Source organism: Gopherus evgoodei, chromosome 5 (assembly GCF_007399415.2).
Source record: "Gopherus evgoodei ecotype Sinaloan lineage chromosome 5, rGopEvg1_v1.p, whole genome shotgun sequence".
Classification (NCBI taxonomy): domain Eukaryota; kingdom Metazoa; phylum Chordata; order Testudines; family Testudinidae; genus Gopherus; species Gopherus evgoodei.
Genome location: NC_044326.1, coordinates 29434491 through 29460495, shown reverse-complemented (window position 1 = coordinate 29460495; position 26005 = coordinate 29434491). Strand labels below are relative to the sequence as shown.

The 26005-nt window shown below is 38.4% G+C and overlaps 1 protein-coding gene across 8 annotated transcripts in view; it reads left to right on the top strand.

Annotated features, from left to right (window-relative positions):
* The window catches only part of BOD1L1 (biorientation of chromosomes in cell division 1 like 1), a 54922-nt gene that overhangs the window by 15833 nt on the left and 13084 nt on the right, over positions 1-26005 (top strand). For 4 of the 8 annotated variants that reach the window (XM_030563015.1, XM_030563013.1, XM_030563017.1 and 1 more), the window contains 12 exons: positions 663-6900; positions 8789-8856; positions 9621-9690; positions 14999-15042; positions 16337-16424; positions 18296-18366; positions 18574-18655; positions 20696-20769; positions 22177-22261; positions 23342-23415; positions 25642-25714; positions 25795-25829. In XM_030563015.1, the coding sequence (XP_030418875.1) occupies positions 663-6900; positions 8789-8856; positions 9621-9690; positions 14999-15042; positions 16337-16424; positions 18296-18366; positions 18574-18655; positions 20696-20769; positions 22177-22261; positions 23342-23415; positions 25642-25714; positions 25795-25829 (7002 nt within the window). Of the gene's footprint in view, positions 1-662; positions 6901-7989; positions 8078-8788; positions 8857-9620; positions 9691-14998; positions 15043-16336; positions 16425-18295; positions 18367-18573; positions 18656-19604; positions 20366-20695; positions 20770-22176; positions 22262-23341; positions 23416-25641; positions 25715-25794; positions 25830-26005 lie in introns of those variants that run through there. The other 4 variants (XM_030563014.1, XM_030563018.1, XR_004000455.1 and 1 more) reach the window with 4 other exon arrangements.

Genomic DNA, 26005 nt, shown 5'->3' with positions numbered 1-26005 from the left:
CACGAGCTGCGGGGGCAGCACCTCCGCCTAGGAGCAGCAGGGACATGCTGCCATTTCCAGGGAGCCACCCAAGGTGATCGCCGCCCGGATCCAGCACCCCAAAACCCCTCGCATGCCCCTGCCCCGTGCCCCCTCCTTCCCCCAAACTCCTTCCCAGAGCCTGCCCACACCCCGTCCGCCACCCAGCCCTGAGCCCCCTCCCACACCCAAACTTCCTTCCTCTTAGTTAACTAGAATTTTTGACTTCCAGTGCTCCCCATTCCCCCAATATGCTGGATAACAAAGCTTTTACTGTAACAACATTTGGTGGCTGGAAATTGAAGCTTGTCAAAATCAGACTGTAAATAAGGTGCAATTTTTTAATAGTGTTTAACCATTGGAACAGTTTACCAAAGGTGGTGAGATTCTTCATCACTAGAAACTTTTAAATCAGGATTGGATTTATTTTAAAGATAAGCTCTAGTTAAAACAGGAAATAATTCAGGGAGGCCTGCTAATTCTGATTATTATTTCATATTTTTACCTATTGGGAAGGGGGAAATTAATTTGGGGTTCTTACAAGAAATATTATGTAATTAATTATTTCAAAGATCTAAATTAAGATGATAAATGGATTCCTCAGTGTAGAGAATGTACTGATTTTTTTGTTGTTGTTGTTTTAGACCTGTGAAAAAATCTCTTCAAAGGAGGTGAAGCATAATCATGGAAAAAGCGAAGTGACTAAGCCTGTTAGAAGAGTTTCAGAGTCAATACATTCAACTGAGGAAAGCAAAAATGATCCTAAAGTGGAAAGAGAACTTAAAAGAAAAACATCTACCTCTCTTCAGATAGAAGGAACGCAGCAGGACACAGAAACAAGGGATCCCAAAAAGCAGCTGGAGAGAGCTGACATTATTAGCACTGATGAACTGCAGAAGCAGAAATATGCCTTTAAAAATGAAAAACATCTGAAAAAAGATGATACAGAAATTCAAAATTTAAGAATTGTTGCCAAGAAAGAACTCAAATCAGTTAGAGATAAAAATGAAAAAGAGAGAACTCTTTCAGAAGATAAATTGTTAGTAAAACATAAATGTAAAGGAGACAGTGTATATAAAATAAGCGATGATATTGACCTCCATTCTTTTGAAAGAAGCTTGAAAGGCGAGGATAGTGTTCAAAAACATAATCAACAAACAAAGGTTCCATCAGATGATAAATCTGAAAGAAAAAGTAAACACAGAAGTGAAAGGAAAATATCAACAACTAGCAAAGATGGAAAAAATGTTTCTGAATACACTTTAAAAAATGAAGAAATGGTGCGTAAAGAAAATAACAAAAAAGACAGACACATTTCAACAGAGAAGTCAAGAGCGGAATACAAGACCAAAAGGTCATCAAGTGATTCTAGGCCCCAGAAGGATTCTCAGGGTAATTCTAAGCAACTTGTTTCTTCATCACAGAGAAGGAGTGAAAGCTATTCAGAAGATAAACATGAAATAGAATCAACTAATTCAGATAGTAATTTAAGGCAAGAAGATAGTATTCACAGAGACAGACGAAGATCGAAGAGCTTCTTAGAAGACAAGTTTTTGTTAAAGTCTAAATCTAAGAGTCACAGTAAACAATCCAAACCAATTGAAACAGAATTACAAGAAAGTTTTACAAAACACGAGACTGTTCAAAAACCAGACAAAGATAAGAACATGGAAGAGAATGACACAGATAAACAACGCAAATCCAAGAATGAAGATAAAGTTTTTGAAGAAAGCATTGTTGATTTTGAGCTAGAAAGTGGGATGCGCTCAATTTATAGTTCACAAAAAGACATTAGTCACAGAGTTAAATTACAAGCAGGCGAAAAGGTAACTGTAAAAGAGAAGAATAAGAGTGATAAAGATTTAAGTTATTCCAAACTGGAAAGAAAGCTGTCAGTAGAAGGTCACAAAAGCAGAAACTTAAAGCATAGCAATAAGGAAATGAAGAAGAAGGAAGAGAGTAACAAATTGGAGGACAAAGATATTACAGAAATGGACGGTAGCCACGAAAAGGTGCAAGGGATTATAATTATGGATAAAAAGTCAAGTAAAAAATTATCTTGTGAAAATAAAAAAGGAAGCTTGTCAGCCCATGAAATGGCAATGGAAGAGGAAAAATTAGCAACTGATATATTTGTAACCAGTCATATTCCAGCCACTCAAAGACCATTCGGGACTAGTGATGACTTGTTACATTCTGAACAAGGAGAAGAGCCAATGGAAGTTGATTCAGAACAGACATATGCAAAGATACATGAAGCATCTAAAATTGAAGAAAAAAGTAGTAGTAATTCACTACTAGACATGGACTCTGAAAATACTGCAAAAGAAAATATGAACCTACGTAATTCAAAAAATGAATTAAGAAACAGGTTGGTGGATTTTAAAGCATATGTATCAGAGTTTCCAGCTAACAGAAATTCTGAACAAACCATTGAACATGAAAGAAATCCTATTGAAGGAGTTCATGCACTAGATACTATGTCCAAACAAGCTTCTGAGGATCAAGGACCCATTAAACTGGGGGCATATCAAATGAACATTGTGTGTGAAACAAGTGGCAGAATTTTACTTAATGCTCCTATTAAGGAGCAGACTTCAGAAGATGTCAGAAAACCAAAACATTTAAACAAAGTTAATCCTGTTGAAGAAAGTCTTTCTTTAGCAATTAATTCATCCAGACAAGATGCATTCCATAAAAAGTCCATGAATATATGTATCTCAGACTTCACAGACTCTTTGCCTAATGTAGCTAAAGAGGAATCTCATACTTCAGATAAGATTTCTTTGAAGAAAGACTCCTTTATTTTAGACAATAATGCAACACAAACTGCATATGTGGAACAGGGTAGCCCTGTGCTAGGTTGTGTTATGAAAGAAGCTGAGGTCACCATGATAAACACTGAAAAAAAAGATGGTGAGACTCGTCTAATTGGTGAACAAACATTAGGAGAAAACATGGGTGATGTAAGTATACAAGAAGGTTATGATCAAGTGACTACGTTAGATAGTGTGCAAGGAAGAAGTGCGTATAATGTAACTGGTGGAATAGAAGGCAAAAGCTCGATGACTGTCCAAGCTGCAGATCATGGAGGTGTAAGCATGAAAAAATCTGTCTTAATGAACCTGGAGAAAAAAGGAAGTTATGATAACTTAAATATAGGCACTGCTGCAAAGGAAGAAAAGGGTACCATGGTAGACGTGGTCAAAAAGAGTGAAGGACATGATATGGGTAACATGGTAGAATCATCTTTGTTGCTAGTGCCAATGAATGTTATGAGAGTTCCAGAAGAAATAATTAAAGACTCTTTTATAGTTAGTGGAGCAGAAGAAGGTGATGGCATAATAACTGACACTGAAGATAAAAGTGAAAGCAATGTAGTGGGCACCAGTGCAGGAAGTGTTGATCACATATACAACAGGCTAGAAACAACTGAAGCCACTGCAACAGGAACTAGCACAGAGAAAATGATTGAGAGCAGTGTAATGGCCACTAGTACAGGAGAAGGAAAAGGTGAGGGTGCTACAATACACTCTGAAAAGGAAAGCAACGCCACAACTACTTGCTCAGAAGAAGAAAGTGAGGTTACTTTAATCTGCACAAGCATAGAAGCCGATGAAGGTTTCACGACAAGTATATGGGCGAAAAGTAACGAAAGTGTCAATTTCAGCACAGAAGCAGATGGTGAGTGTACTGTTGCAGCAGCTGAAGAAGGTGGCGGTGTTGTCACTGGAGGATTTGCAGAAACGGAAAGTTTCCTGACTAGTACAAAGGAAGGAGAAAGTGGTGAGTGCACCATGATTTATACAGAAGAAAATGGTAAAGTTTCAGTCAATGCAGGCAGAATAGAAATTGAAGATAATGTGAACAGTGCTGGGACTGAAGAAAAAGATGATGCTGTAACTAGTGCAGGCTCGGAAGAGAAGTGCAAGACTTCAACTTGTAGACATACAGGCAAATTTGAAGGTTCTGTTACCTGTATAAGTGAAATTGAAAGTGATGGTGCTGTAACCAGTGCAGGCACAGAAGCAGGTGAAGGATCCATGAGCAGCAACAATTCAGATGAATGCCAGAGCAATGTAACTGGTGCTGACCAGTTAAAAGAAAGTGAGGGTGCTGTGACTTGTACAGGTGCAGAAGAAAGAGGTCATGGTTTCATAATTGGCTCAGTGCATGCACAAGAAGACAGTGCTGTAACTGGCGCATGTGTTGAAATGGTCTTGAACAACAGTATCATGAGTGGAACAAGTGCTGACAAAGGTGAAGATACTGTAAATGGTGAAAGTGCAGTGACCAGCACAGGCATAATAGGAGAAGATGATGCTGAGACTGCAGCAATCTGCACAGGACTAGAAGATAGCAATGAAAGTTTTGCAGTTGGCTTAGACATAGAAAAATGTGGAAGTGCAATGGACAGTACAGAAGCAAAAGAAGAAGCTACGTTCACTATGATCAGCATAGGGCCTTGTGACGATGAAGGCTTTGTGACTAGCACAGGTGCCAAAGAAGAGGATGAAGAAGGTGAGGATATTGTGACCAGTACAGGAAGAGGAAATGAAGAACTAGAACATGCTTCAACCTGTGCAGGAATAGAAGGTGAAAGTGCACTCATTTGTATAGCGTCACAAGAAGGTGAAAGTTCCATTTTCTGCATAGTTGCAGAACAAGTAGAAGCTGAGTCTGGTATGGCTGCCATAAATATAAATAAAGATGGGGTTGACAGCAATACTGGTGCAAAGAAAGAAGCTAATGGTGGCATAATCTGCAAAAGTGCAAAGGGGATAGTTGAGAGCAGCATGGCAAGTGTAAGCATAGGAGATGAAGACATTCTGACCCCAAATACAGAAAAATATGAGGATGCCATGATGTCTATAGATGTTGAAGCGTATGAGGGTCCAATGACTAGTGTAGTGACAGAGAGAGATAAGGGAAAGGGAAAGGCAGAGAAAGAGTCTGCTGCTGCAGCTCAAGAAAAGAATGACAATAGTGCCGATGGAAGTCATGGCAGGAAATGTGAGGGTCCAATAATCAGTGCAGTCACAAAGAAAGATGAGAGTCCTCCTGCTTCTACTGATGAAGAAAAAGCTAAAGGTGACGTGATCTCTACCAGTACCATAGAAGAAGGCGTTGCTCCCATGCCACGTTCAGCCACAGAAATTGAAAGTTCCCTCACTGTTGCAAGAACAGATGAAAATGAAAGTACTGTGGTCTTAATAGACAACGAAGAATTTGAGGCTCCCATGCCTAGTACAGCCACAGAATTCAAAGAGAATACATACACTGCCAGCAGTAAACAAGCAAAAGATGAGTGTACAACAATTTCCACCAGTATCGTGGAAGAATTTGAGGCTCCCATGTCCAGTGCAGCTATGGAATATAATAGCCAGGTCACTGCTGCAAGAAAAGAAGTGAATGAGAGTACTATGTTTTGTATAGACATGGAGATATATGAGGTTGCCCTGCCCAGTGCATTCAGTGCTAGAGATGATGGAGATCATCCAACTGCAAGAGGCAAAGAAGAAAAAGATGAGTGTGCTATGATTTCCACAAGTATAATGGAAGAACAAGTGATCCTCGTGTCCAGTGAAGCCACAGAGAATAGGATTCAGCATGTTGCTGCAGGCACAGAAGAAAAAAATGACACTGCCATGATCTCCACAAGTATGGACTATTTTGAGGCTCCTATGCCCAGTGCAGCCACACAAGATGAGGATCAGCTCACTGCTTCAGGAACAGAAGGAAGACTGGAGGCTGCCATGATCACCAGAAGTGAGACAGAAGAATGTGAGATAGTCCTTATCAGTGCAGCCACACAAGCTGAAAGTCAACTAATTGCAGCAGAAATAGAAGAAAAAGATGAGAGTTCCGTGATCACCCCAAATGCAGCAGAAGAATGTGAGGTTGTTGAGACCAGTGCAGTGAGAGATGAGCAGCGTGAAATAACTGCTCTAAACACAGAAGGAAAAAGTGGTGGTTCTATGATTATTGTTAGAAAGGTAGTAGAATGTGGGGCTCCAATGCTGAGAGTTGCCAGCAGCAGTGAAGATCAACACATTGCTTCAAGTATAGAAGATAAAGAGGAAGGTGCTGTGATCACTCTCAGTACAATGGAAGAATGTAACAGTCTTTTCACCTTCTCAGTCATAGAGGGAAGTCAGCTTGTTGGTGCAAACACTGAAGTAAAAGATGAAAATGTCATCTTTAATAGTACCGAAGAAATTGAATGCGTCCTGTCATCTACAGGCCCAGAAAAAAGTGATAGTTCTTTGCCTGTGGGTGATAGAGAAGGAGATGAATGCATATATAGGGGAGAAAAGGAGATTCATGAGGATGCTATGATGGGAGAATCAGTAGTAGCTAAGATCACATCAGACTCTGAAGTTGCAGAAACCCCTGAGACTACAGTGAACCTCATAAGTGTAGATGAAACCCTCTGTATGGAAATTAGTACAGAATCTACAGTCATTGTTAGCCCTTCTACAGAGATGGGTGCAAGTGGTGAAAAAGCTGAAGAGTATATTCCATATGTGGAAGTTACATCAGAACCTTGTATTCCTTCAGAAGAAGCAAAGAGGAATGATCATTTTAAAAACATAGATGATAATGTTAACAGTAGCTTATTATTAGAAAGTGACTTTTCTGAAGCAAGGACTTTACCTCCTACGGCACAAACTCTTCCGCTACTTTCTGAACATGAAAGCAAATTAACTGTAAATACCAATCAGGGTGAAATAACTGTAGAAGCAAAACTGGGAGAAAAGAGTGACTTCCCTCATCATATGGATAAACAATTTGAGAATGATGGCAAAAGAAACACTGTGGAAGTAGATGATAACCTTGGAATCAAAGTTTCTATTCAACAAAATACAAGCTTCAATTCAGGTAAGGTTTTCTCTTTCTCTTCCCTTCTGCACTCCCTTTGATTTATAAACTGTATATACCTAACATACTTTTTGTAGTTCCTGAATCTACCTATGTAGGGGAAATTCTGTTGAAAGGCCCTATAATGGTCTGTCTGGTACTGATGGATCTTTTGAGAAGGGCCTCATGAAAATCAGCCTCTCCCATTAAGGCCTAGTCTACACTGGGGGGAGGGGCGGAGATCGATCTAAATTACGCAGCTTCAACTACAAGAATAGCGTAGCTGAAGTTGATCTAACTTAGATTGACTTCCTTTGCATCCTTGCGGCATGGGATCGATGGTCGACGGGGAGCGCATTCGGGGATCGATGTATCACATCTGGATGAGACACGATACATCTATCCCTGATAGATCAATCACTACGCGCTGGATTGGTGGGTAGTGTAGACGTACCCGAAGTAATGTCTCCTTCCTGTCTACTGACTTACACAATCACAGAGGCTCACAATACAACTGCTCAAATATTACCTTCAGTATGAGATTACAGATGTTAGAATGAAATTAATGCATGCAGCAACTGACAAGCATTCAGTAAAGTCTCAACACATTCTTATATTTCATACTTCTTTTAACAATGGTAACACACGTGATTCCAGCTATGTATTTGTCAGTGGTTAGTTGAGACATGGGGACCTCAACATGAACTGCCAGCATCAGAGTTACTTCATTGCAGACTCAGAAAACATTGGGCTGTAAAAGAAAGAAAGCTCTCAGATAATAGTGTATCTTCATTAAATAGTAAAGGAAACAGGAAATACTGGTCAAATAATTTTCCTTTTATAAATGCTTTCTTCTTCTCTCAGGTTTTCTCAGTAATAAAGATAGAAGAAATACATTAAACTTTGTAAGACAAATTTAGTTTCCAGACAATATGTCAAATTGACAAACCTGAAGACTGAAGTTCACTGTGTATAGAATAGGGACAAGCATGGGCCGTGACAATGCAAACTACCACTCATTGCCCTGCAAATCTTCCTCAACCCTGTCTCCTCTGGGCAATACTGGGTAGTCCAATCTTCCTATTTAATTTTTGTTCTCCACTGAAACAGCCTACATGGATGCCAGTTGTACTCATTTTATTTGGTGGACTGCAACCAGTGAGTCATTTCACATAGATCATCAAGCAGCCTTCAGATGGTAATGACTTTTGGTTAATACGATTTTCAAAAATGAGTTCCTGAAGACTTCAGAATCCATATTTAGATATGTAATTAATTGACCTGATTTTCAGAGGTGTGGAGCACCCTGTGGCTCCCATTTGAAGAGTTTGGGGAGGGGGAAAACTCTTCAGGATCTTACAAAAAGACAATCATTATATTAGTTGGAGCTATTGAATATTTAGCCTCTCTGAAAAGCTGGTCATTTATTTGGATGCCTAATTATGGACTTAAACTTTTAACTTTAGACACCTTTTTTTAAAAAAAAAAATTAAAATAAAATCTTGATTTATGTCCCTTAGTGCAACTCCTGAGCTATCTAGTGACTCATACAGTTTTAGTGGTCTGTTTAGATTTTTACATAATGAAGTCTGATATTACTAACAGTATTTAAAATATTGAATACTTTCCGTAATTTTCTAAATCAGGCATCAAAATTAAGCTGAGGGAAACATGGGATCCAGTGTTCTCTACCCCAACTCTCCCATCAAAATGTTAAAAAGTGGATGGGAGAGTGAACTGTATTTTGTGGGAGACAGATTATTTTCAAAATGATTAATTCATTTCATCACTGAGGTAGCTACATCAGATGCCTCAAGTTTATATGATGTTCCTGGGGAACAGCAGTCCTATTGCGGTTCTATACAAATTAATTAATAAAATAATTGTTAATCTACTTATATTTCATCAGGCAAGAAAGAAACTTTACCAGTCTTGGTTGAAGAACTGGAACTGAAAATGAACTTGAAAACTGAAGAGGTATTTTGAAAATAGCGACAACATTCTCTCCTGTGTAGTTGTGCACAATCTTAAATTGAAATTTCCTTTTTTATATTTATTTTATATTTAAATAGAATGTGAATATGCTTATTATGATAAATAGTTCTTCTGAACATACTTATGCATGCATACATTTTGTAATCCTTAATATCCGTTAGTTAGGTATTTTGAAATGAACAGATGGTATTGATGTTCATTTTCTCTGCTCCACGTTTTTGTGCTGAGCTGCAAAATCAGTTGTTTCAAGAGAAATCCAGGGAAGACTGGAAAAATTGAATGTCTAAGGAAGATATTTTTATTATCACAACAGCTACATACTCTGGTGATAACTACTTTAGAAGGACTTGTAGATGGAATACACCACTAATCTAGATTTATACTAAAGAACCTTCAGAGAACTTCACATACAGGGAGAATAATCCCTCAAAACTGCACCTGGATTTCAAGTGTTTTTCTCTTGAGATCTCTACATTACAATAATCCATTGGTTCTGTGGCAGATTTAACAGTTAAGTAGAACTAATGGTGCTGTACTACTTGGTTATATAATATTGCTAATCCCCACTACTAAACTAATACGATGTATCAATATTTGATTGAAAAGCTGTTTAAAATCTTGTAATTCAAAGCTCTCTCAACTGCTTCGCTGAGGCTGTACAGTGATACCTCTTACTATGGATACGAGACAGGGTTTTTCCCCCCATAGACCTGAAGTATTTTGTTTCCTTTGTATGCTGTTTTTAGCCACAAAAGTCTAGAAGTCCAACAAGGGAAGAGCTGCATGAGGAGCCTCATATTGAAGAGTGTCTAAAAGGTAGATTTATTTTGTTGTGGCTTAGTACGTCTGTTTGGTACTGGTGCAACCAGTACTGAAATATTTTGTCCAGTTCTCAGGTCCACAATTCAAGAAGGATATTGACAAATAGGAGTGGGTTTAGAGAAGAACCACAAGAATGATTAAAGGATTGGAAAACATGCCTTAGTGTCATACTCTGTTTAGCTTAACAAAAAGATGATTAGTCTAATACCTACACTGGAAACAAAAATTTGATAATGAACCTTTCAGTCTAGCAGACAGAAGTATTTATGGGAATGGTTGGAAGTTGAAGCTGGAAATAAGGTGTACATGTGTAACATTTAAGATAATTAGCCTTTGGAACAATTTACTAGGGCTTGCGGTGGAGTCTCCATCTCTGGCACTTTTTAGAAAAACCAGTCTTAATTTGAAAGAGAGATGCTCTACTTCAAATAGGAATTAATTCAGGGAAGTCCTATGGCCTGTGTTCTGCAGCTGGACAAACTAGATCAGGGGTGGGCAACCTATGGCACACGTGCCAAAGGTGGCACGCGAGCTGATTTTCAGTGGCACTCACACTGCCCAGGTCCTGGCCACCGGTCTGGGGGACTCTGCATTTTAATTTAATTTTAAATGAAGCTTCTTAAACATTTAAAAAACCTTATTTATTTACATACAACAATAGTTTAGTTATATATTATAGACTTATAGAAAGAGACCTGTAAGAACGTTAAAATGTATTACTGGCACGCGAAACCTTAAATTAGAGTGAATAAATGAAGACTCGGCACACCACTTCTGAAGGGTTGCCAACCCCTGAACTAGATTATAAGAGTGGTTATTTCTGTACTTAGTTATGTGTCTCTACATTTTTATGATGACAGTGGTTTACATTTTCATATTTGGGAGTTTAAGTACTTAATCTACTAATTCCTACACAGATAAGTTTTAATTTAGACTATGCATAGAGGGCTTGAACCAAAGGCCACTGAAGCCCATTTGAAGTCTTTCCATTGATTTTTTGTTTCTTTTTTTTTTTTCGAATCAAAATCAGAAAAACTAGTCATCCTAAAACTGCCTTATGTCAATCATCTTGACATAATCTTTAGAAATAATACCCAAGGAAAAGCAGTTTAAGTTAATAAATAAAATTAAAAAATAATAATAATAATATCACAGGGGGTTAAAGGCCCCAAGCTCTGCCCTGTGATGAAGTCAGGTGATCAAGGGTCACATGACGCCGCATCTCCTATAAACTGGGCTGCATAGGCTATTTGTTTACTTACTGGACAGACATGAGGAGCAGGAAGGCTCTGGTAGTAGAGCAAGGATTGTGGCAAGTTAGGGAAGCTAGTCAGAATTTAGGCTAAGGCCCTAGAAGGAAGACTGTGGAGGAACCTGCACAGCTTGGTTGGGGAAGAACTGCAGTCTCTTGAAGTGTGGCTGCAGAGAATCCTGCTGACCCAGCGAGGAATTATTTGAACCTGGAAGGGCCAAGAAAACGCACTTTTATTATGTAACTAGAATGGTTCAATAAAGCAGACCCCAAGAGGAGCAGTTAATGAAAACTACTGGGTGTGAATTAGTTTGAGAATTAAGGGGGGAACTGAGCCTGGCTTAGGCTCAGTTTCCCCCCCTAACTCTCCAATTAATTCACACTCAGGTAACTGTATTGCCATATCATTTGGTGGCCAGCTCTGAGCCACGCTTTTCAATGGAATAAAATAAATATGTTGGGTTGGGTTGGGGGTTGGAAACATGCTATTGTAACGTGACAAAAGTGACTTATCCTATGAATTTGTATTGAATGGAAATAGCCTTTCTAAAAGGTTAAATCAGAGCATCAAAGTGTCGCAGTAATACATTAGAAATTTGCTTCATAAATCTTTAAATGCTACTATTAATTGCTTGAGACAGCAATCTCAGAGGTAGTTTTTCTCTCTCTCATTTCCATCCCCTTATTTCCCATGTTGGCCTCTATGGAAGATTTCTAATTGCAAGCACATTACAAACTGTTAATGTTCTCATAATGTTGTCAGTATTCAGGTAAAATACAGCAACCTTCCCATAGGGATGTAGGACTAAACTTAGAATGTCCTTGTTTTTAGTATTTTAACAAGTCCTTTGCAGAGATGGTACTAGTAATTGCATTTCTATTATGGCTGAGTCAGAGTGTCTTGTTAGTACTGGCTTCAGAGGAAGATTTCATGTGTCTTCCTTGCTAGCCAGAAGATAGCAAGTTTATATCCATTTCCCATAGTTTGAAGAGCATTTATAAGTTTGAATGATGGGAAAATTGTATTTTCTCGAGTTAAAGGCAGAGTTATTTTTAGGACTATGTAACCTGTTAGAAATCTCTTCCACTGCAAACGTTTCTGCACTCACTTAATTCCTTCTCCAAGTATTATTTTTAAATATTTATTGCAGTTGTTGTTTTGCCTATAAGGCTGAAAAAGAACAGTACTAATCTGATTAGAATTTTTTTTATATATTTTTCCTGTCTTCTTGATGGAGTTTGTGCTCCAGGTAATTTTGTAAGGACATTTGCCACATGACTTAAACACAGAGATCATCTTCAATTATTGCAACAACTAGATAACAGGACTAAGCTGAATTACAAAAGATAACATGGATAATACTAGGTGTGCATGGCACTGTCCAAGGAAATTAAAGAAACAGTCCCTTCCCCAAATAGTTTAGTGTTGAAGGCCTAGAGTCAGTAATGTGTTACAGCTGGGTATAGAGTTACCCCTCCCCTCCCCTCCCCCATGTTGATTTTGAAGCCAGCTGAACCCTTAGGTATGATTAGGATTCAGGTGAGTTGGCTGCAGGTTAGACTAGATAACCTTTGCAGTTCCTTCTAACCCTGTGATTCTATGCTTCTGCATGATATACCGGAAGGATAACCTTGACAAGGAGGACAGAGGTAGGTTTACCTAAAATAGAATATGGGGGTTTAAGTCAATTCTTAATATAGGTAAGTAGATAGATATAGACTTTAATATCAATCTGCTTCTGTTGTGTTGAGTAACATGGCAGAGCCTTTGATAAGCCCTCAGCTAACCTACTTGTATAGTTGAATGTTTTTCTGCTTCTATTTGTGTTCTTCCACCACTTACTCCCCTTCCCCCCCCCTCAAAAGCCCCTCCTCAAAAACAGAATAAAAGTAGCCATAATTATTAACATGTATCAGACCTAAGAGTCCCAATCCTGCCAGGAACTCTGCAGGGGCATTCCCACTATAGCTATGCAGATCCCCGTCTAAGTCAGTGAGACTCCTCATAGGACAGAAGTCTGCCTCCTTGGAGAGTTAGAAGGAAATTAGGAATCCAGGTCCCTTCCTTGTGTACAATATACTTTTTTTTAATTACTTATTTCGAAAAATCATCATCAGCCCTCGTGTGACATTTGATCTGTCCAGGAAATGTTTTTATTCTGCTGATCCTAAATTCTTTTAAATTGTTTATTTTGAAAATAAAATACTTTTTAATAAATGATCAAGGGAGAAATGAAACGCTTCACAAGTGTGTACGAAAGTCTGATTATGTGGTGCTGGTTAATATAAAAAATGCAATCGTTGTTTTGACCAGTTTTGAAGGTTTTGACCAGTGCTTCATAGAGACCAGTGCTACGTAGATGGCAAGGTCACAGTGTACGCTGGGTGATTGCCACTCATGCAGTGCTTAATTTTTTTGTAGACCTGTAATGTTCTAGATTACAAGATCTGCAAATACCTGCTGACATGACATTAGGTATAAAAGTAATTGTAGATTTATTCTTTAGGGGATCAAATTCATACAGACAGCTTTAAAGATGTTAAAAACTTTTGCTTCATAAATGCATGTAAGGGAATAGGTATTGCTCAGATATGCATTTATACAAAAGGTTTTTAAACCGTGAATATTGGCTGCAGGGTATTATCTTCAGAGGACTGATTTTTCTTTCGTTCTTTATGACTACTACTACTAATTCTGGTCTCAGGATACCATGCTAATTTGTCTTTTGAGATTGCTGTACTTTTTAACATGCACTTCAAAGCACTTAGTTACTCAGTCATCCAGATGCACAATACTTAGTTTAAAATGTGTGGACTGAACTGGCTAAAGTAATCTTTCATAATGTAAAATGTTTCACAAAAGAATCCCTTTGTTGTGTAAATCATGTTAGATATGACACACATTCAAGATTTTAATGCTGTGTTGTGCTGGGTTGAGATTTTTTTTAAATAATCTCTTTGCTGTGTTTGGTATAGTTCAACATACGTAAAAGGAAGTTGTTTAAAAGACAAATGTGTATTCTGTCATTGTTGAGTATGAACAGCAGACACAGTAGTTTAGTAGTCCAAGATTCCAAGGAATGTAAACATATCTTTGCTGTTTGAGTGGCTAGGATCTAACTCTTCAATTGACAGTGCTTTTAAAAATTGAAAGATACCATTTTGCTAAGGGTGTAACAGTAAAAAGTTTGACTGTGGAATACTTTTAAATAGGTTAACAATATTGCCACCATGGATCATTTAAATTATGCTGGATACTGGCTCTTGTATCCTAAATGTAGGATAGGAAACTTAAATTGCATGGAATGCTTTTAGTTGCGTTAAACCTTTAATAAGAAAATATGAAGTCAGTGCTTCAGGGACCAGATTTTCAAAAGTGCTTAGCACCTACAGATGGTAACCACTTTCAAAAAGATTTCAGCTCTCATTTACACATCTGTACAAAATAGCCAGATTTTCAAAAATACTTTCAAAAATACCCAGCAGCTCCAATAGTTCCCTGTCAGGAAGCAAAGAGGGTCAGTGACTTGTACAAGAGCACAGAGTGAGCTTTATCTGATCCAGAATTAGCACACAAGCCTTGTGCTCTGACTGCTAAACTATGCTTTCCTCTCTCTCTTTTTAGTAGATTACAGAAGTGACATACTTGGCTCTTGCTACTGGAATCATGTGAGCTTAGGTTGCCCTGCTGAGCCTGATGCTCCAGGATTTGTTATGTACTATCCCATGATCCAGCTTTGTGATTTTAAATATATGGCGTGAGATCCTAATCCCTCTGAAGTAAATAGCAGTGCACCATTGATTTCAGAAGGGCCAGAATTTCACCCATGAATATCTAAATTATCTTTAGCCATAAAACACTAGTAATTTTAAACTACCTTACCCTTTAGAAATCAATTTTTTTTATTTTTTTTTTTAAAACCCATTGCATTACATAGTACATGAACTTTACGTATTCTGGAACTTTTCTGGATACATCCTGAGGCAACAAAAAGCTTTCACTGAGCTTTTTGTTTTCCATAAAATCAGTATTCTGTTTTATTTTAACAGATTTGCCACTGAAGAATGCTTCTTTCAAGAAAGACCCTATAGATGTAAGCTCTTGTTACATTTACTTTATTTTACGTTTTGGATTTATACTGAGCAGTCTCTGAAGGGAAGTAAGAGAGACAGGGTAGGTGAGAAAATACCTTTTATTGGACCAGCTTCAACAGAAGTTCAGCCTCCTCCATCTTGTGTCTCTAATATCCTGGGACCAACATGGCTATGACAAAATTGCATGCCAAAATCTAAAGGGAAACGTTATTTCTAGTATATAGAAGGTCTGTGTATAATGAGGTTATACAGCTATGCAAATTGATGCAAAATGGCTATTTATCCATTTGCCACATAAGTATGCATAGAGTACCTCCGCTTTTCCTTTCTTGACTTCACCATCCAGAGCTTGGTTCTTATCTCTGAACCTGTGCTCTCAACCTGTTAGGTGTTGAGAGCATTGCGGATGCAAGCACATTGAGTTTTTTAGCAAAGAGGTTTTGTTACATTATTCTGCAACAGTCTGTGGCCATTTCAGGACCAGTATTGATAGACTGAAATGAGAAATTTCATTAAATCTCCTGAGAGGAAAAATGGGGATGATAATTGAAACTTTTAAGAAGGCCAGGCTTTCTGTTACATACTATCCGTTGTGATCATACAAGGATTTGTAGGTTGATAAATATAATAGGGTGTAGTTGAAAAGACTGCAGATGTAAAATGTCATAGGGTATTGAAGGCACATACTTTATAACTCAAAGCTGCTAACCCAGATGACAAAATAATTTATTAAAGTATAAAAATTAATAATCTATAATGTACTTAAATTTTAGAATCACTAAGCATTTACCTGTCTGAGCTATTGCAAGAGAATGATTCTTTCTTTCTGTAAGAATTATTTCCCAGTTCTGTATTATGATGGTGATTTACTGCATTTCTGGTCATCCTAAAACTGCTATTTATAAATTTAGCATTGGCATATAGCTGTGTGCTGTCCCATTAATGCAGATTAGTATGTAGTCCATCCTATTACATCCTTTTCAAAACATATAAAAATATGTTTTAATTGAAGCTTGAAGGAAAGCCCTCATTTAAAAATATGGTAAGTAGAAATTCTGGAAATACTAATAGTTATAACAGAGCTAGACTGTTCTTCCATCATGTTGCTGTTCTGTGGTATTATAGGTATTGGAGCTCTAAGAACAAACTTGTTTGTGTTCATTCAGTTCTTTCCTTCTACTGCATATTCTACTTTGAGAGTAGCAATTGGGGAAAACTTTCTCCTCTTTCAGCCTTCATAACTTCAGTGAATAAAATAAGTGTATTAACTTTGCAATTGTAATTTACACTTAGGTGGAAAACTCTGACACACAAAGGGTTGAGGAGTATAGCTGCAAAGAAAGGAAATCTAAATCTTCAGTAACTGCAGGTAAAGAAACAGGTAAGTATATTCTTGTATACTGTACAACAGAGCTGGTTAGCAGGACACTGACAGAACCATTTTCAGTTGGAAAGTGTAGTTCCGTGAAAACTGAAAAGAATCAGTTTTGCCAAAATTTCCTTTAAAAGAAAAAATGGGCGGGAGGGGGCGTTTCAGCCTTTCTGGGATAAAAAAATTTCCTTTTGAAACAACTTTTTGCTTCACTTTTTTTTTTATTTTGTATTGTGTATTATAATTAAGTCAGAGTTGAAATATAAGTTTCAACTGACCAAAACCAATTTTTTTATGGTATTTTCTTTCATGGAGAATTTCAATATTTTAGGGGTTTGTTCTGAGTTAGAACAAAAACAAATTTTCAAAATCTTGAAATCCTCCTCAAAATGGAATTTCCATTTTCCACGCCGCTCTACTGTATACACACATACCTAAACAAAAAGCGGAGTTCCATGCTAAATGTGTTTGTGAAATATATTTCTCTTACTGATTGTTTCACCATGGAATTACTAAACCATGACTTTATTTTTAATTTTTGGCTTTGGGATATACCAGCAAAGGGTGATTGTATGATCCCATTTGGGACCAATAGTTCAGACTAATATACACAGTTTATTTCTTTAACTTTCAACACTCAGATGCATCAGAGTGGCTCGACAATCACTGTCCTACCCTCATTTTTCTCTTCAGAGATATTACTGAATTACCTGGTCAGATAGATATTTCAGTTGTTTTTACTATTGGACATTTTGAATCCAAAAAAGTTAGGCCTGAATTTTCAGGAAGTTTCATCATGCAGTTACCGTAGTGGTATACTGAAGTTGGGTAATTCTTTGAATTCACAAACCTTTTTATGCATGCAAATCCCCCAAAATAAAGGAGGAATAGTGCAACAGCAGTGTACTTAATAAAGCTAAGAAGATTTTACAAATCTATTTTCATTCCCATATATTGCATTGGCCCACAAGTGATAAGAATTCCCTGCACGCCCAGATAGCTCAGTGTTTCACCTCCCTGCCCCCTTTTTTTGTTTAGCTCCCTCCCATGATGCATCAATGGTACTAGTGACCATTAACCTTTGGTCAGAGAAATCAAACTCGGCTTCACTTGAAGGCAAAGCTTCTATTGGGTTATCCACTGTAACTTCTACAATACAATGGCAGCCTGTAATGAAAAATCTCACACACAAGCATATTGTACAACTGTTAATTTATGGTCAAATTAAGGTCAAACATACTTTTTTTTTTTTTTTGTCATAAGAATTAATCTTTACATACTCTTGCTTTTTTAAAAATACAGGGGAAGAACATATAGATGAAAGACTGAACACCAGGAAAAAAAAAGCCTTGCTTTCCTCTAGATTTTCGTTACTGCTAGAATAGAGACAAAAATAAGTCTGAATGTGCCCTTTATTTTTCTTCTTGTGTGTGAATGTTAGTGATCATAAAAGGCACCTCTCTGATATCTCTACAGAGTGAAGTCCTCTGTATATTCACAGAACGGGTATAGTAAATGCAGCTGCAGTGCAAGCTTATTCACAGTGCCTTAGAGCCCTGATTTGGAGGGATTATCATTAGCAGGATAGTTCAGTCTCCGTGCCCAATCACTAGACGTGTCTCCTGGGACTGCCAACAGATGTACTGTGTCCACTGGGAATTGGACTGAGGGAAATCAATCACAGTGTAACTTCAGAATGGAGATTTAAATATTGAATTCCGCTCTACACAGTCCAGCTTCAGGCAAGATGCAACATACAGTGCATAAACACTCTTCAGAACTACACTTACTACTCACTTTTCTCTGAGCATTTTATATCCAATATGTGCAGTGTATACTAAGGACTTGATCATTTATATATTTATACTTGTGTGTTTCAGCACAGGAAACTTCAAATACCATAGACATGACAGAAGCAGCAAATATCCAGATTGAAGTAAAAAATGAAGAGGTAAGCATGCTTATTATATTCAGCTTTTACAGATGGAAGCAAAACATACATAACCATTGTACCTTGGGTTTTCTGACCAACATTCTAAATGGAACATGAAGTTGGCACATACACAGATACTTTTGAACTACCAGTGCCTGGGAACAGGATTGCCTTTCTTGTTCTCTCATGCGGTAAATCTGACATACTCCCACCTTTTAATTACAGATAGAAATACCTGATCAGGAAAAAGTAAGCAGCATACCAGGAATGGGAAAAAACCAATCGCCTACTCGAGAAGGTGAATCAGGTAGCTGAAACAACTGCAGACACACACATTTATCTTCATAAATCTTAAGGGTTTTTTATACTTTTGTGTTCAAATTTGTGTATGTAATCATGGCTCATGGGCCAGTTGGGTAACTTGATGCTAGTGCTCTGCGCAGCCATGCATTAGGCTCAGGTTTGATTTCCAGTCCTAATCTCTATCTTCAGAGGCTGATTTGGTTCCAAGAAATTTGTGGGCGTACCTGGCACTGATCATTGTTGAACTGTCTCATTAGGGAGTAGCAGAGGCAGGTTAGAGGCACCCGATCCCTGCAGGAGGAGAGAGACCCAGCCAGGACTTTGTTTTGTCTAGCCAGAACCACAGCCTTCCCTGCACATAGCATCTGAGGGAATTGGGTGTTACTGGCTCTGAGGCAGCGCAGGGAGCCCTCTGCAGCTCCATTATCGTGGTCCCACTCACTCCCATGACAGCAGGGCTACAGGGGGCTCCCCGTGCTGCTGCAGAAGTCATTCATCAGCTTGTAGCATTCCCTAGAACTGGGGGCTCATCTTCCTCAGGGCAGACATTTGGATAATAGAGTTTCAGATAAACAGGAGTATACTGTATTTTTTTTTTTTGTTCTCCAATAGCTGTTTTTAATTTAAAAAAAAAAAAGTCAATAGCCCTTATGGTTGAGAAGATAACCTTGAAAACATGCATGTGACCCATGCAGTACTGTCTGCTTGAGTTTGCAGAGAGTCAAAAACAATTACTCTGACAAGTGGGCATCACTCCTATTCATCTCCGTGGACTGTTAACTGAGATGTTAAATGTCAACATTATTACCTATTTCACTGTTGTTAAAAGCAGTTAAGAAAGCAGAGGAATGTATTAGGAAGACCTGCATAATCTGAGTGGCATTTCATTTTGGTGTTATGAGTGGATGGCGCATAGGAGAGTACCACTGCCTTTTTCTCCCCAATCTGACCAGTGGAGCTGAAAGGCCAGAGGGGAGGAACAGAGCCAAGGGAGGTATCGCATCCTCATCAAAGGGCAGCCACTCCCATAGAGTCCAGCAAGAAATCCCCATTTCCTTCAAGGGAGAGACGAGTCCAGCAGTACCCATAAATGTAGGTGAATCGTACTGAGAGGGAACCAACTCCTGGAAGCCTGAGGATCCCAGCAGAACACACACGATCATATTTTGAACATCACAAAATCTTCTGCGAGTGGTGTCTCATTTTGGCATCTGAAGTAGGTGGAGCTTAGCTTGTTAGTAAAGCTTGGGAGAATATCACTTTTTTTTTTTTCCCGCCCCCAGTTCAAGCCCTGATGGACAGGGCAGTGGAGCTTGATCTGGGAGGTGAAGTGGTGGGGGGGACAAAGAGGGAAAAGGAGCTCCACTCTAATAATATCCCCCCCAAATGTTTCACCTGTTCAGTCCTAGCGTCTACTGTCAGAATCTATATGGGAATATCCATCCAAGAACTGTGATCTGCCCTCGGTAATATTGATAAAGCACTGCTTCAATTACCGCTGAAGAGTTTTACAAAAAGAAGATAATATTGCACCTCTTAACCATAATTATTTTATACACACTACATATTAATGATGATAGAAGAGTAAAAATATGTGAATGATATTGGACTAATGGACATTTTTACTTCCTCTCTTGATGACTGTTTTTCTTCTGTTGCTCCAGAGAACAAATAAATTTTTTCAAAATGATTAATGTATAAATATATTGAATGAAAACATATAGCATATAAAGCAGTTTTGCTGTTTAATCTGGTTGGAATGCAGTTGAGGTCCATGTTTAATTTAGTGTGCCACAGCTATGAAATTGAGGTTTTGTCATGCTTTTTAAAAAAACTATGATGAGTAATATAGAACTGAAAGTCTCTTTTCATTATTTCATGTATTTGCTCCTTCAAAGAGAAAGGACTTGATTTTTTTTCCCCCCCAATTTACATTTTTGTGGGACAACTTGGCTGATGCAAAACAGGTGTAAATGAGAAGAGGATCAGGCTCTCGTAAGCATAGACAGGTGCATTTCAGTTAAACATTTAAACTGTTTTACAGATGATTATCCGATTACTCAGGATTTGAGAAAAGGAAACAAACAGAGTCAGTGCTCCAAAATAAAAGAGATCAAGGTATTTTTGTCCATTTTCACTGTTGTAGTCAAAAAGATATTGAGAGAATTTTGGTGTCTGATGCTGTAGATATATATGTTTTGATTTGGGGAATGATTTCCATAATTACAGTAATTGTAAATTCTTACAATAATATTTTAACTGTTAAATGTTACCATGAAAAGTTTCAAACTGTTCAAGCCTCAGTTTTGAACTCAGCCGCCTCATAACTTTGGAAAAGTGTCACACATCGGATGGGACATCCACACATTTGGCAGCTCTTCACACCTTCCTTCATTTCAGTATAATCTGCCTGCAGCAGAATCTTGTACATTTGGCTGGACAGCAGGCATACAACACCAGTTTCCTCTCAACCATTGCAGGCTGCTGCTACCAAAGATTCTGCTTCTCCTCTCTCTGCTCCCCCTGTTGATGCCCTGCCAGCTTGGGTCTCTGAAATTGGGGGAAGAGGAGGAGGCTAGTGCTATATATTGCAGGCAGAGATGTGAGGAAATGAGGGGGAAGGAGCAGAATGGGGGAATACTGAAAGAGAGCAACAAAACAGTGGGTTAGAATGGGGAGCAGGGACAGAGATTGGGCAGGAGCTGAAAATGAGCAGGATACAAAGGCTGAAAGAGGATTGGGGCACAACTGTGGGATGACTGGAGAGGGATGGCTTGGTGAAGCGTGTTCCAGGCTCAGTGCCCCCTAAAATCTTCCTCCTACGCAACAACACTCCTAGGCTGTGCCAGCCTCTTCTACAGCCCCATCCATAGTCCAGGCTATCTCAACTTCTCCCCCTGAAGAAAACACCCCTTCTAAACTCTCCTTCCAACACCCCATTCTTCACTGGTTGCCCCAGTCCCCAGCTTTTGAGGTTTAATGGGAATAGGCTCCTGTCTCCCTTGCATGTATGGCTGTGGAGGACCCGGATGGGGAAACCAGTAGCTATTTTTCATAATCAAAATATGTCACAGAGCTGAACAACACCTGGTTACTGTGAAATTTGTATAATCCAGTTGGGAATATACCAGGTTATTTTTTCTTCCCCCTACATTTGATGGAAAAATAGCCATCATCTGAGTGTGTCTGAGTGTATTCTGTGTGACTAGATTATCCCGCTGCTTGGTACAGTAACTCCTCATTTACCGTCTTCCTGCTTAACGTTGTTTCGAAGTTACATCGCTGCTCCATTAGGGAACGTACTCGTTTAAAGTTGTGCAATGCTCCCTTTTAATGTCGTTTGGCTGACTTTACAAGGGAGCATTGCACAAGTTCCTCTTCTCCGCCTCTGGAACGCAGGGGCTTTAGGGGCTGCATGGTGCTGGGCTTTGGGGGCCCTGCATTTACATTCATATTTTTTAAGAGTAGCTGGGAGTGACATTATAGTTGTAATAAAATACTCTTTATTTTTTCAAAATAATTAAGGATGTGACCTCTGGAGATGTAGCTGAGGTATCCAAAGAAATCATTAGGAAACATGCACCTCTTTCAAATACTGTGGAAGAAAAAGGTAATGTAAATATAAGTTCAGGGCAATTTACTGAAACTGTACACAGTTAGTTTTACTTAGAATATATATTTGAGATAACAAAATGAGAATCTTTATTTAATAATTAAATATTTGCTTATCTTCTCCATTAATAGTGTTATGTCTATAAAAATGTTAAGTGTAGTAGCCATTGAAAAACACTTGGTTGGCTTTTCAAATTCCCAAAGAGTTGATTCGGGGCCCCTGGAAAGCCTGTCCAGAGAAGGTGCACAGGAATGTAAGCCAGCCACTGCTTCTGCTCCATTGCATGACCTGGAGTCAGAAAATGGGCCGTTTGCCAGAGAGGTGGGAGGGTCAGGACACTTCACCAGTGAGGCTCTATGTAGCTCTGGCCATAAATTAGAGCTGCCTTTCCTTGACAGAACCACAACCTGCTCTTGCAGAGAGGAACTCCCCCTTCCAGTCAGCTGCCTGTAGGAGCAAAGTGTATAAATTGCATTGACTATGGATGACTTAGCCCTATTAATTAATTTTATACATTGTACTAAAAACAAAGAATTATATAGTGTCCTATGAATTAATGTTGGCTTTGACTTCCTCATCTACCTTCCTTTGCATGATGTCAAGACACTAACGCAGGATTGATCTGTTTAATGGCTTCAATTCTCAATATCAACAAACCCACTGACAAATCTGAGTTTGTTTTGCAATTAACTACCTATTCAGCTCACCTCCCTAGCTTTCTGGTTGGTGGGTGTCGAGGGAAAAAAATTAATAGTAGTATCATTAAATAACTTGACTTTGGGGTTCTTGTTATAATAATGTGTAACCCTCTCAAACTTCGGAATTCCATTATTTTAAAATCCAAAACCCAGTACAGTAATTTCTACTTGTTTAGGCTGCTTCATTAGACAACATAATACAGCAAAAATTGTAAGACAAATATCTGATAGACAAATAGTATTTGTACTGACATTTAAGTTATAGTACCCCCAGGCACATAAGTAGTTTTGAGCAGTACAGAGACTGTGGCCAATTTATTTTGTTTCTAAAGCGAAGCTGTGCAGTGAAGTTGTATCTTTGACTTTGTATCTTGTGCAGATGAGTTAACCAGCAAGCAGGATACCTGTGAAAAAGCAAAGCAGAGCCTGGAGTGTAATTTAAGTTCTGTAGAGGCAAGTAGTCTTATCCATCTTAATTCATTGCCATTTGAAAGTTTAGCATTAAGACAAAATTATATTTTGTCTTTTACTTTGACTGCAGCAATAAAACTACAATATTGATTTCACCTCAGCCATAAAAGAAAACAATGATTTGATCACCTGGAGCATTGTAGAGTGACTAATTAAATAGCCAGGCCATAATGTCCAATCCAGAATATAAACCATGAGTAGTTCTGTCATCAACCAGAGTGAAAAATGCAGGAAAGAAGTCATATCACTTGTATGGTGTTTTATTTTTATAAGAGAGTAATCTAAGGAAAGATATGGTATGTGCTGGTGCTGTATGTGTAACAAATTGCATTTAACCTGCAACTTTGACCACTTCATTTGCATTCCTCCCAATTAATCTCTGCCAAGATTACTCCCAAAAGGCAAAACAGCCACAGATGATTTTTTTAAAACATAACCTGGCACAACATTTTTCTTTACTTCCCAGACCCCAGCCTTACAAAGGTTGAATTTCTCCCTCCAAACTACAATGGCCTGAAATATATACAAAAGTAAATTCTGAACCACTGACAGGTTTGAGATCTGATATCTCATGACTCTTCAAAACTATAAATCACAGTAATTGTTGCTATTTACTGTTAAATGCCAATAACTATCCCTTTCCAATGGTATAAGGACTCTATTTCTAGCCCTGATATCAGGGCACCAAATCTTGCCATATTGATAATGTGGAAAAGCTATTGTAGGCAATTTTCAGAAGTTTAAATATATTTGTATTTTTTCTCTTGAGAGAGAGAGAGAGAGTTGAATTTATGTTAATTAAGGAAGCAGTCTGGCTTTGCAAACAGGGGTATGAAAAATAGTACCACAAAAAAATTTAAAATAGTTTTCTGTCTGCAAGGTATGTGGCTTAGAAATGTAAGTTAATTTACTGTGTGTGAAAGGTGCATTGATTGACTGTCCTGGAGACTGCAATCACTACCTAGACATAGCACAGGTAGTGACAGTGCAAATTTACTTAGAATACTCCTATTGTATTAAAACCCAAAATTGGAAGAAGCATCTCTAAAGCTATGTCTACCTAATGAGTTAAAGGTGTGATTCTGAACTCGTGTGCATACATTTGTGCTAGCCTGAGAAGAGCTTGCATGAGTATAAATAGTAGCGTAGCCGCAGTAGCAGCAAGAAAACTATTTATATTTGCATTAGCTCTCATCAGACTAGTGCACGTATGCATGCACAAGCTGAGTATCACACTTCTAGCTTGTGGTATAGATGTAGCCTAAGAGTACATCTGTATTGCAGCTGGAGATGTGAATTGCAGCTTCTGTAGACATATCTGTGCTGTCTGTACTCTAGCTAACTTGCTAAAAGGAAAAGTGAGGAAACTGCAGTGTGGGCTTGTGTGGGCTGTATTAGCAAGTATGTACGCAAAAATGTCAAGTGGGCTTATGAAGCTTGCACTGCAGCATCCTCTTTTCCTTTTAGTGAGGTAGCTAGACTATAGCTAGCATGGGTACATCTATACAAGCTCCATTCATGCTCTCAGCTGCAATGTAGACATATCCTAGAGCTGAGAGAGAAGTAGGTTTCCTTCTTCATTCACAGCTTGATCCAAAGTCCACTGAAATCAGAGGAAAGACTACCTTTTGGCTTCAGTGAGCTTTGGATCAGGTCCTCAGTCTTTGGTCTCTCTCATGGAACTGCCAATGAGGTGCCAGTTGTGGTGGGTTTTGGGATCTGGCTATCTGTCCAGTAAAAATTAGACTGACACCCACTAACTTATTTCACAGAGGCTACAATACAGCAATCAGATGATGATTTTTGTTATTTACAACCTGGGCTAGATTCAAGCCAATGACCTTGAGGTAAAAGATTGCATTCTTTACCAAAGCCTTGAAATATGTAGACCCCAACTAGTGATATAGTGTAAGTTACATCTGCAGCGATTCTTACTCAGGACATATGTCTTTAAATAATAGAAATAAAAATCTTATTTTGATCATCTGAATGGCTCAGCTGTTTGACTGCAGACTTTTTGGCTATTATGATTTGAAGGCTGTTCTGTATGTCATTGGAAAGATACTTTGTACTAGAAAAGGTCTCAGATTTCCCTTAAAGCCAGGATAATATGGTCATTCTTATTATTCCCACTGTTTGAATGAATACCTGCACTAATTTAAAACCTGATGTTACAGTAACTAAAGCCTGTTTCTCCCCTCTTTTTAGGAAAATCAACCTGTAATAGTTAAGCGGAAAAGAGGAAGGCCTCGTAAATACCCTCCTGAAGCAGTACAGAGTAGTAAGTACTATGTGATACCTTCATGGAAAATATGAAAATGTTAACAATGATTTTTCTGAATTTTTTTTTTTTTCCTTCAGGGGTGGATTCAGAAGCTGACATAAACACTGGGAATGTAAGTGTCTGAATATTTTATTTGGATACAGGGGAGTCGCATCTTACGTGGGGGTTAGGTTCTAAATTCAGCGCGTAAAGCGAAAATCGCATATAGTCAAACATTCATTGAGTAGAATGGCGGGCGGAATCACCCGCACTGCAGGTACAGTATTTAAATTGTTGTTTTTCTCGTTT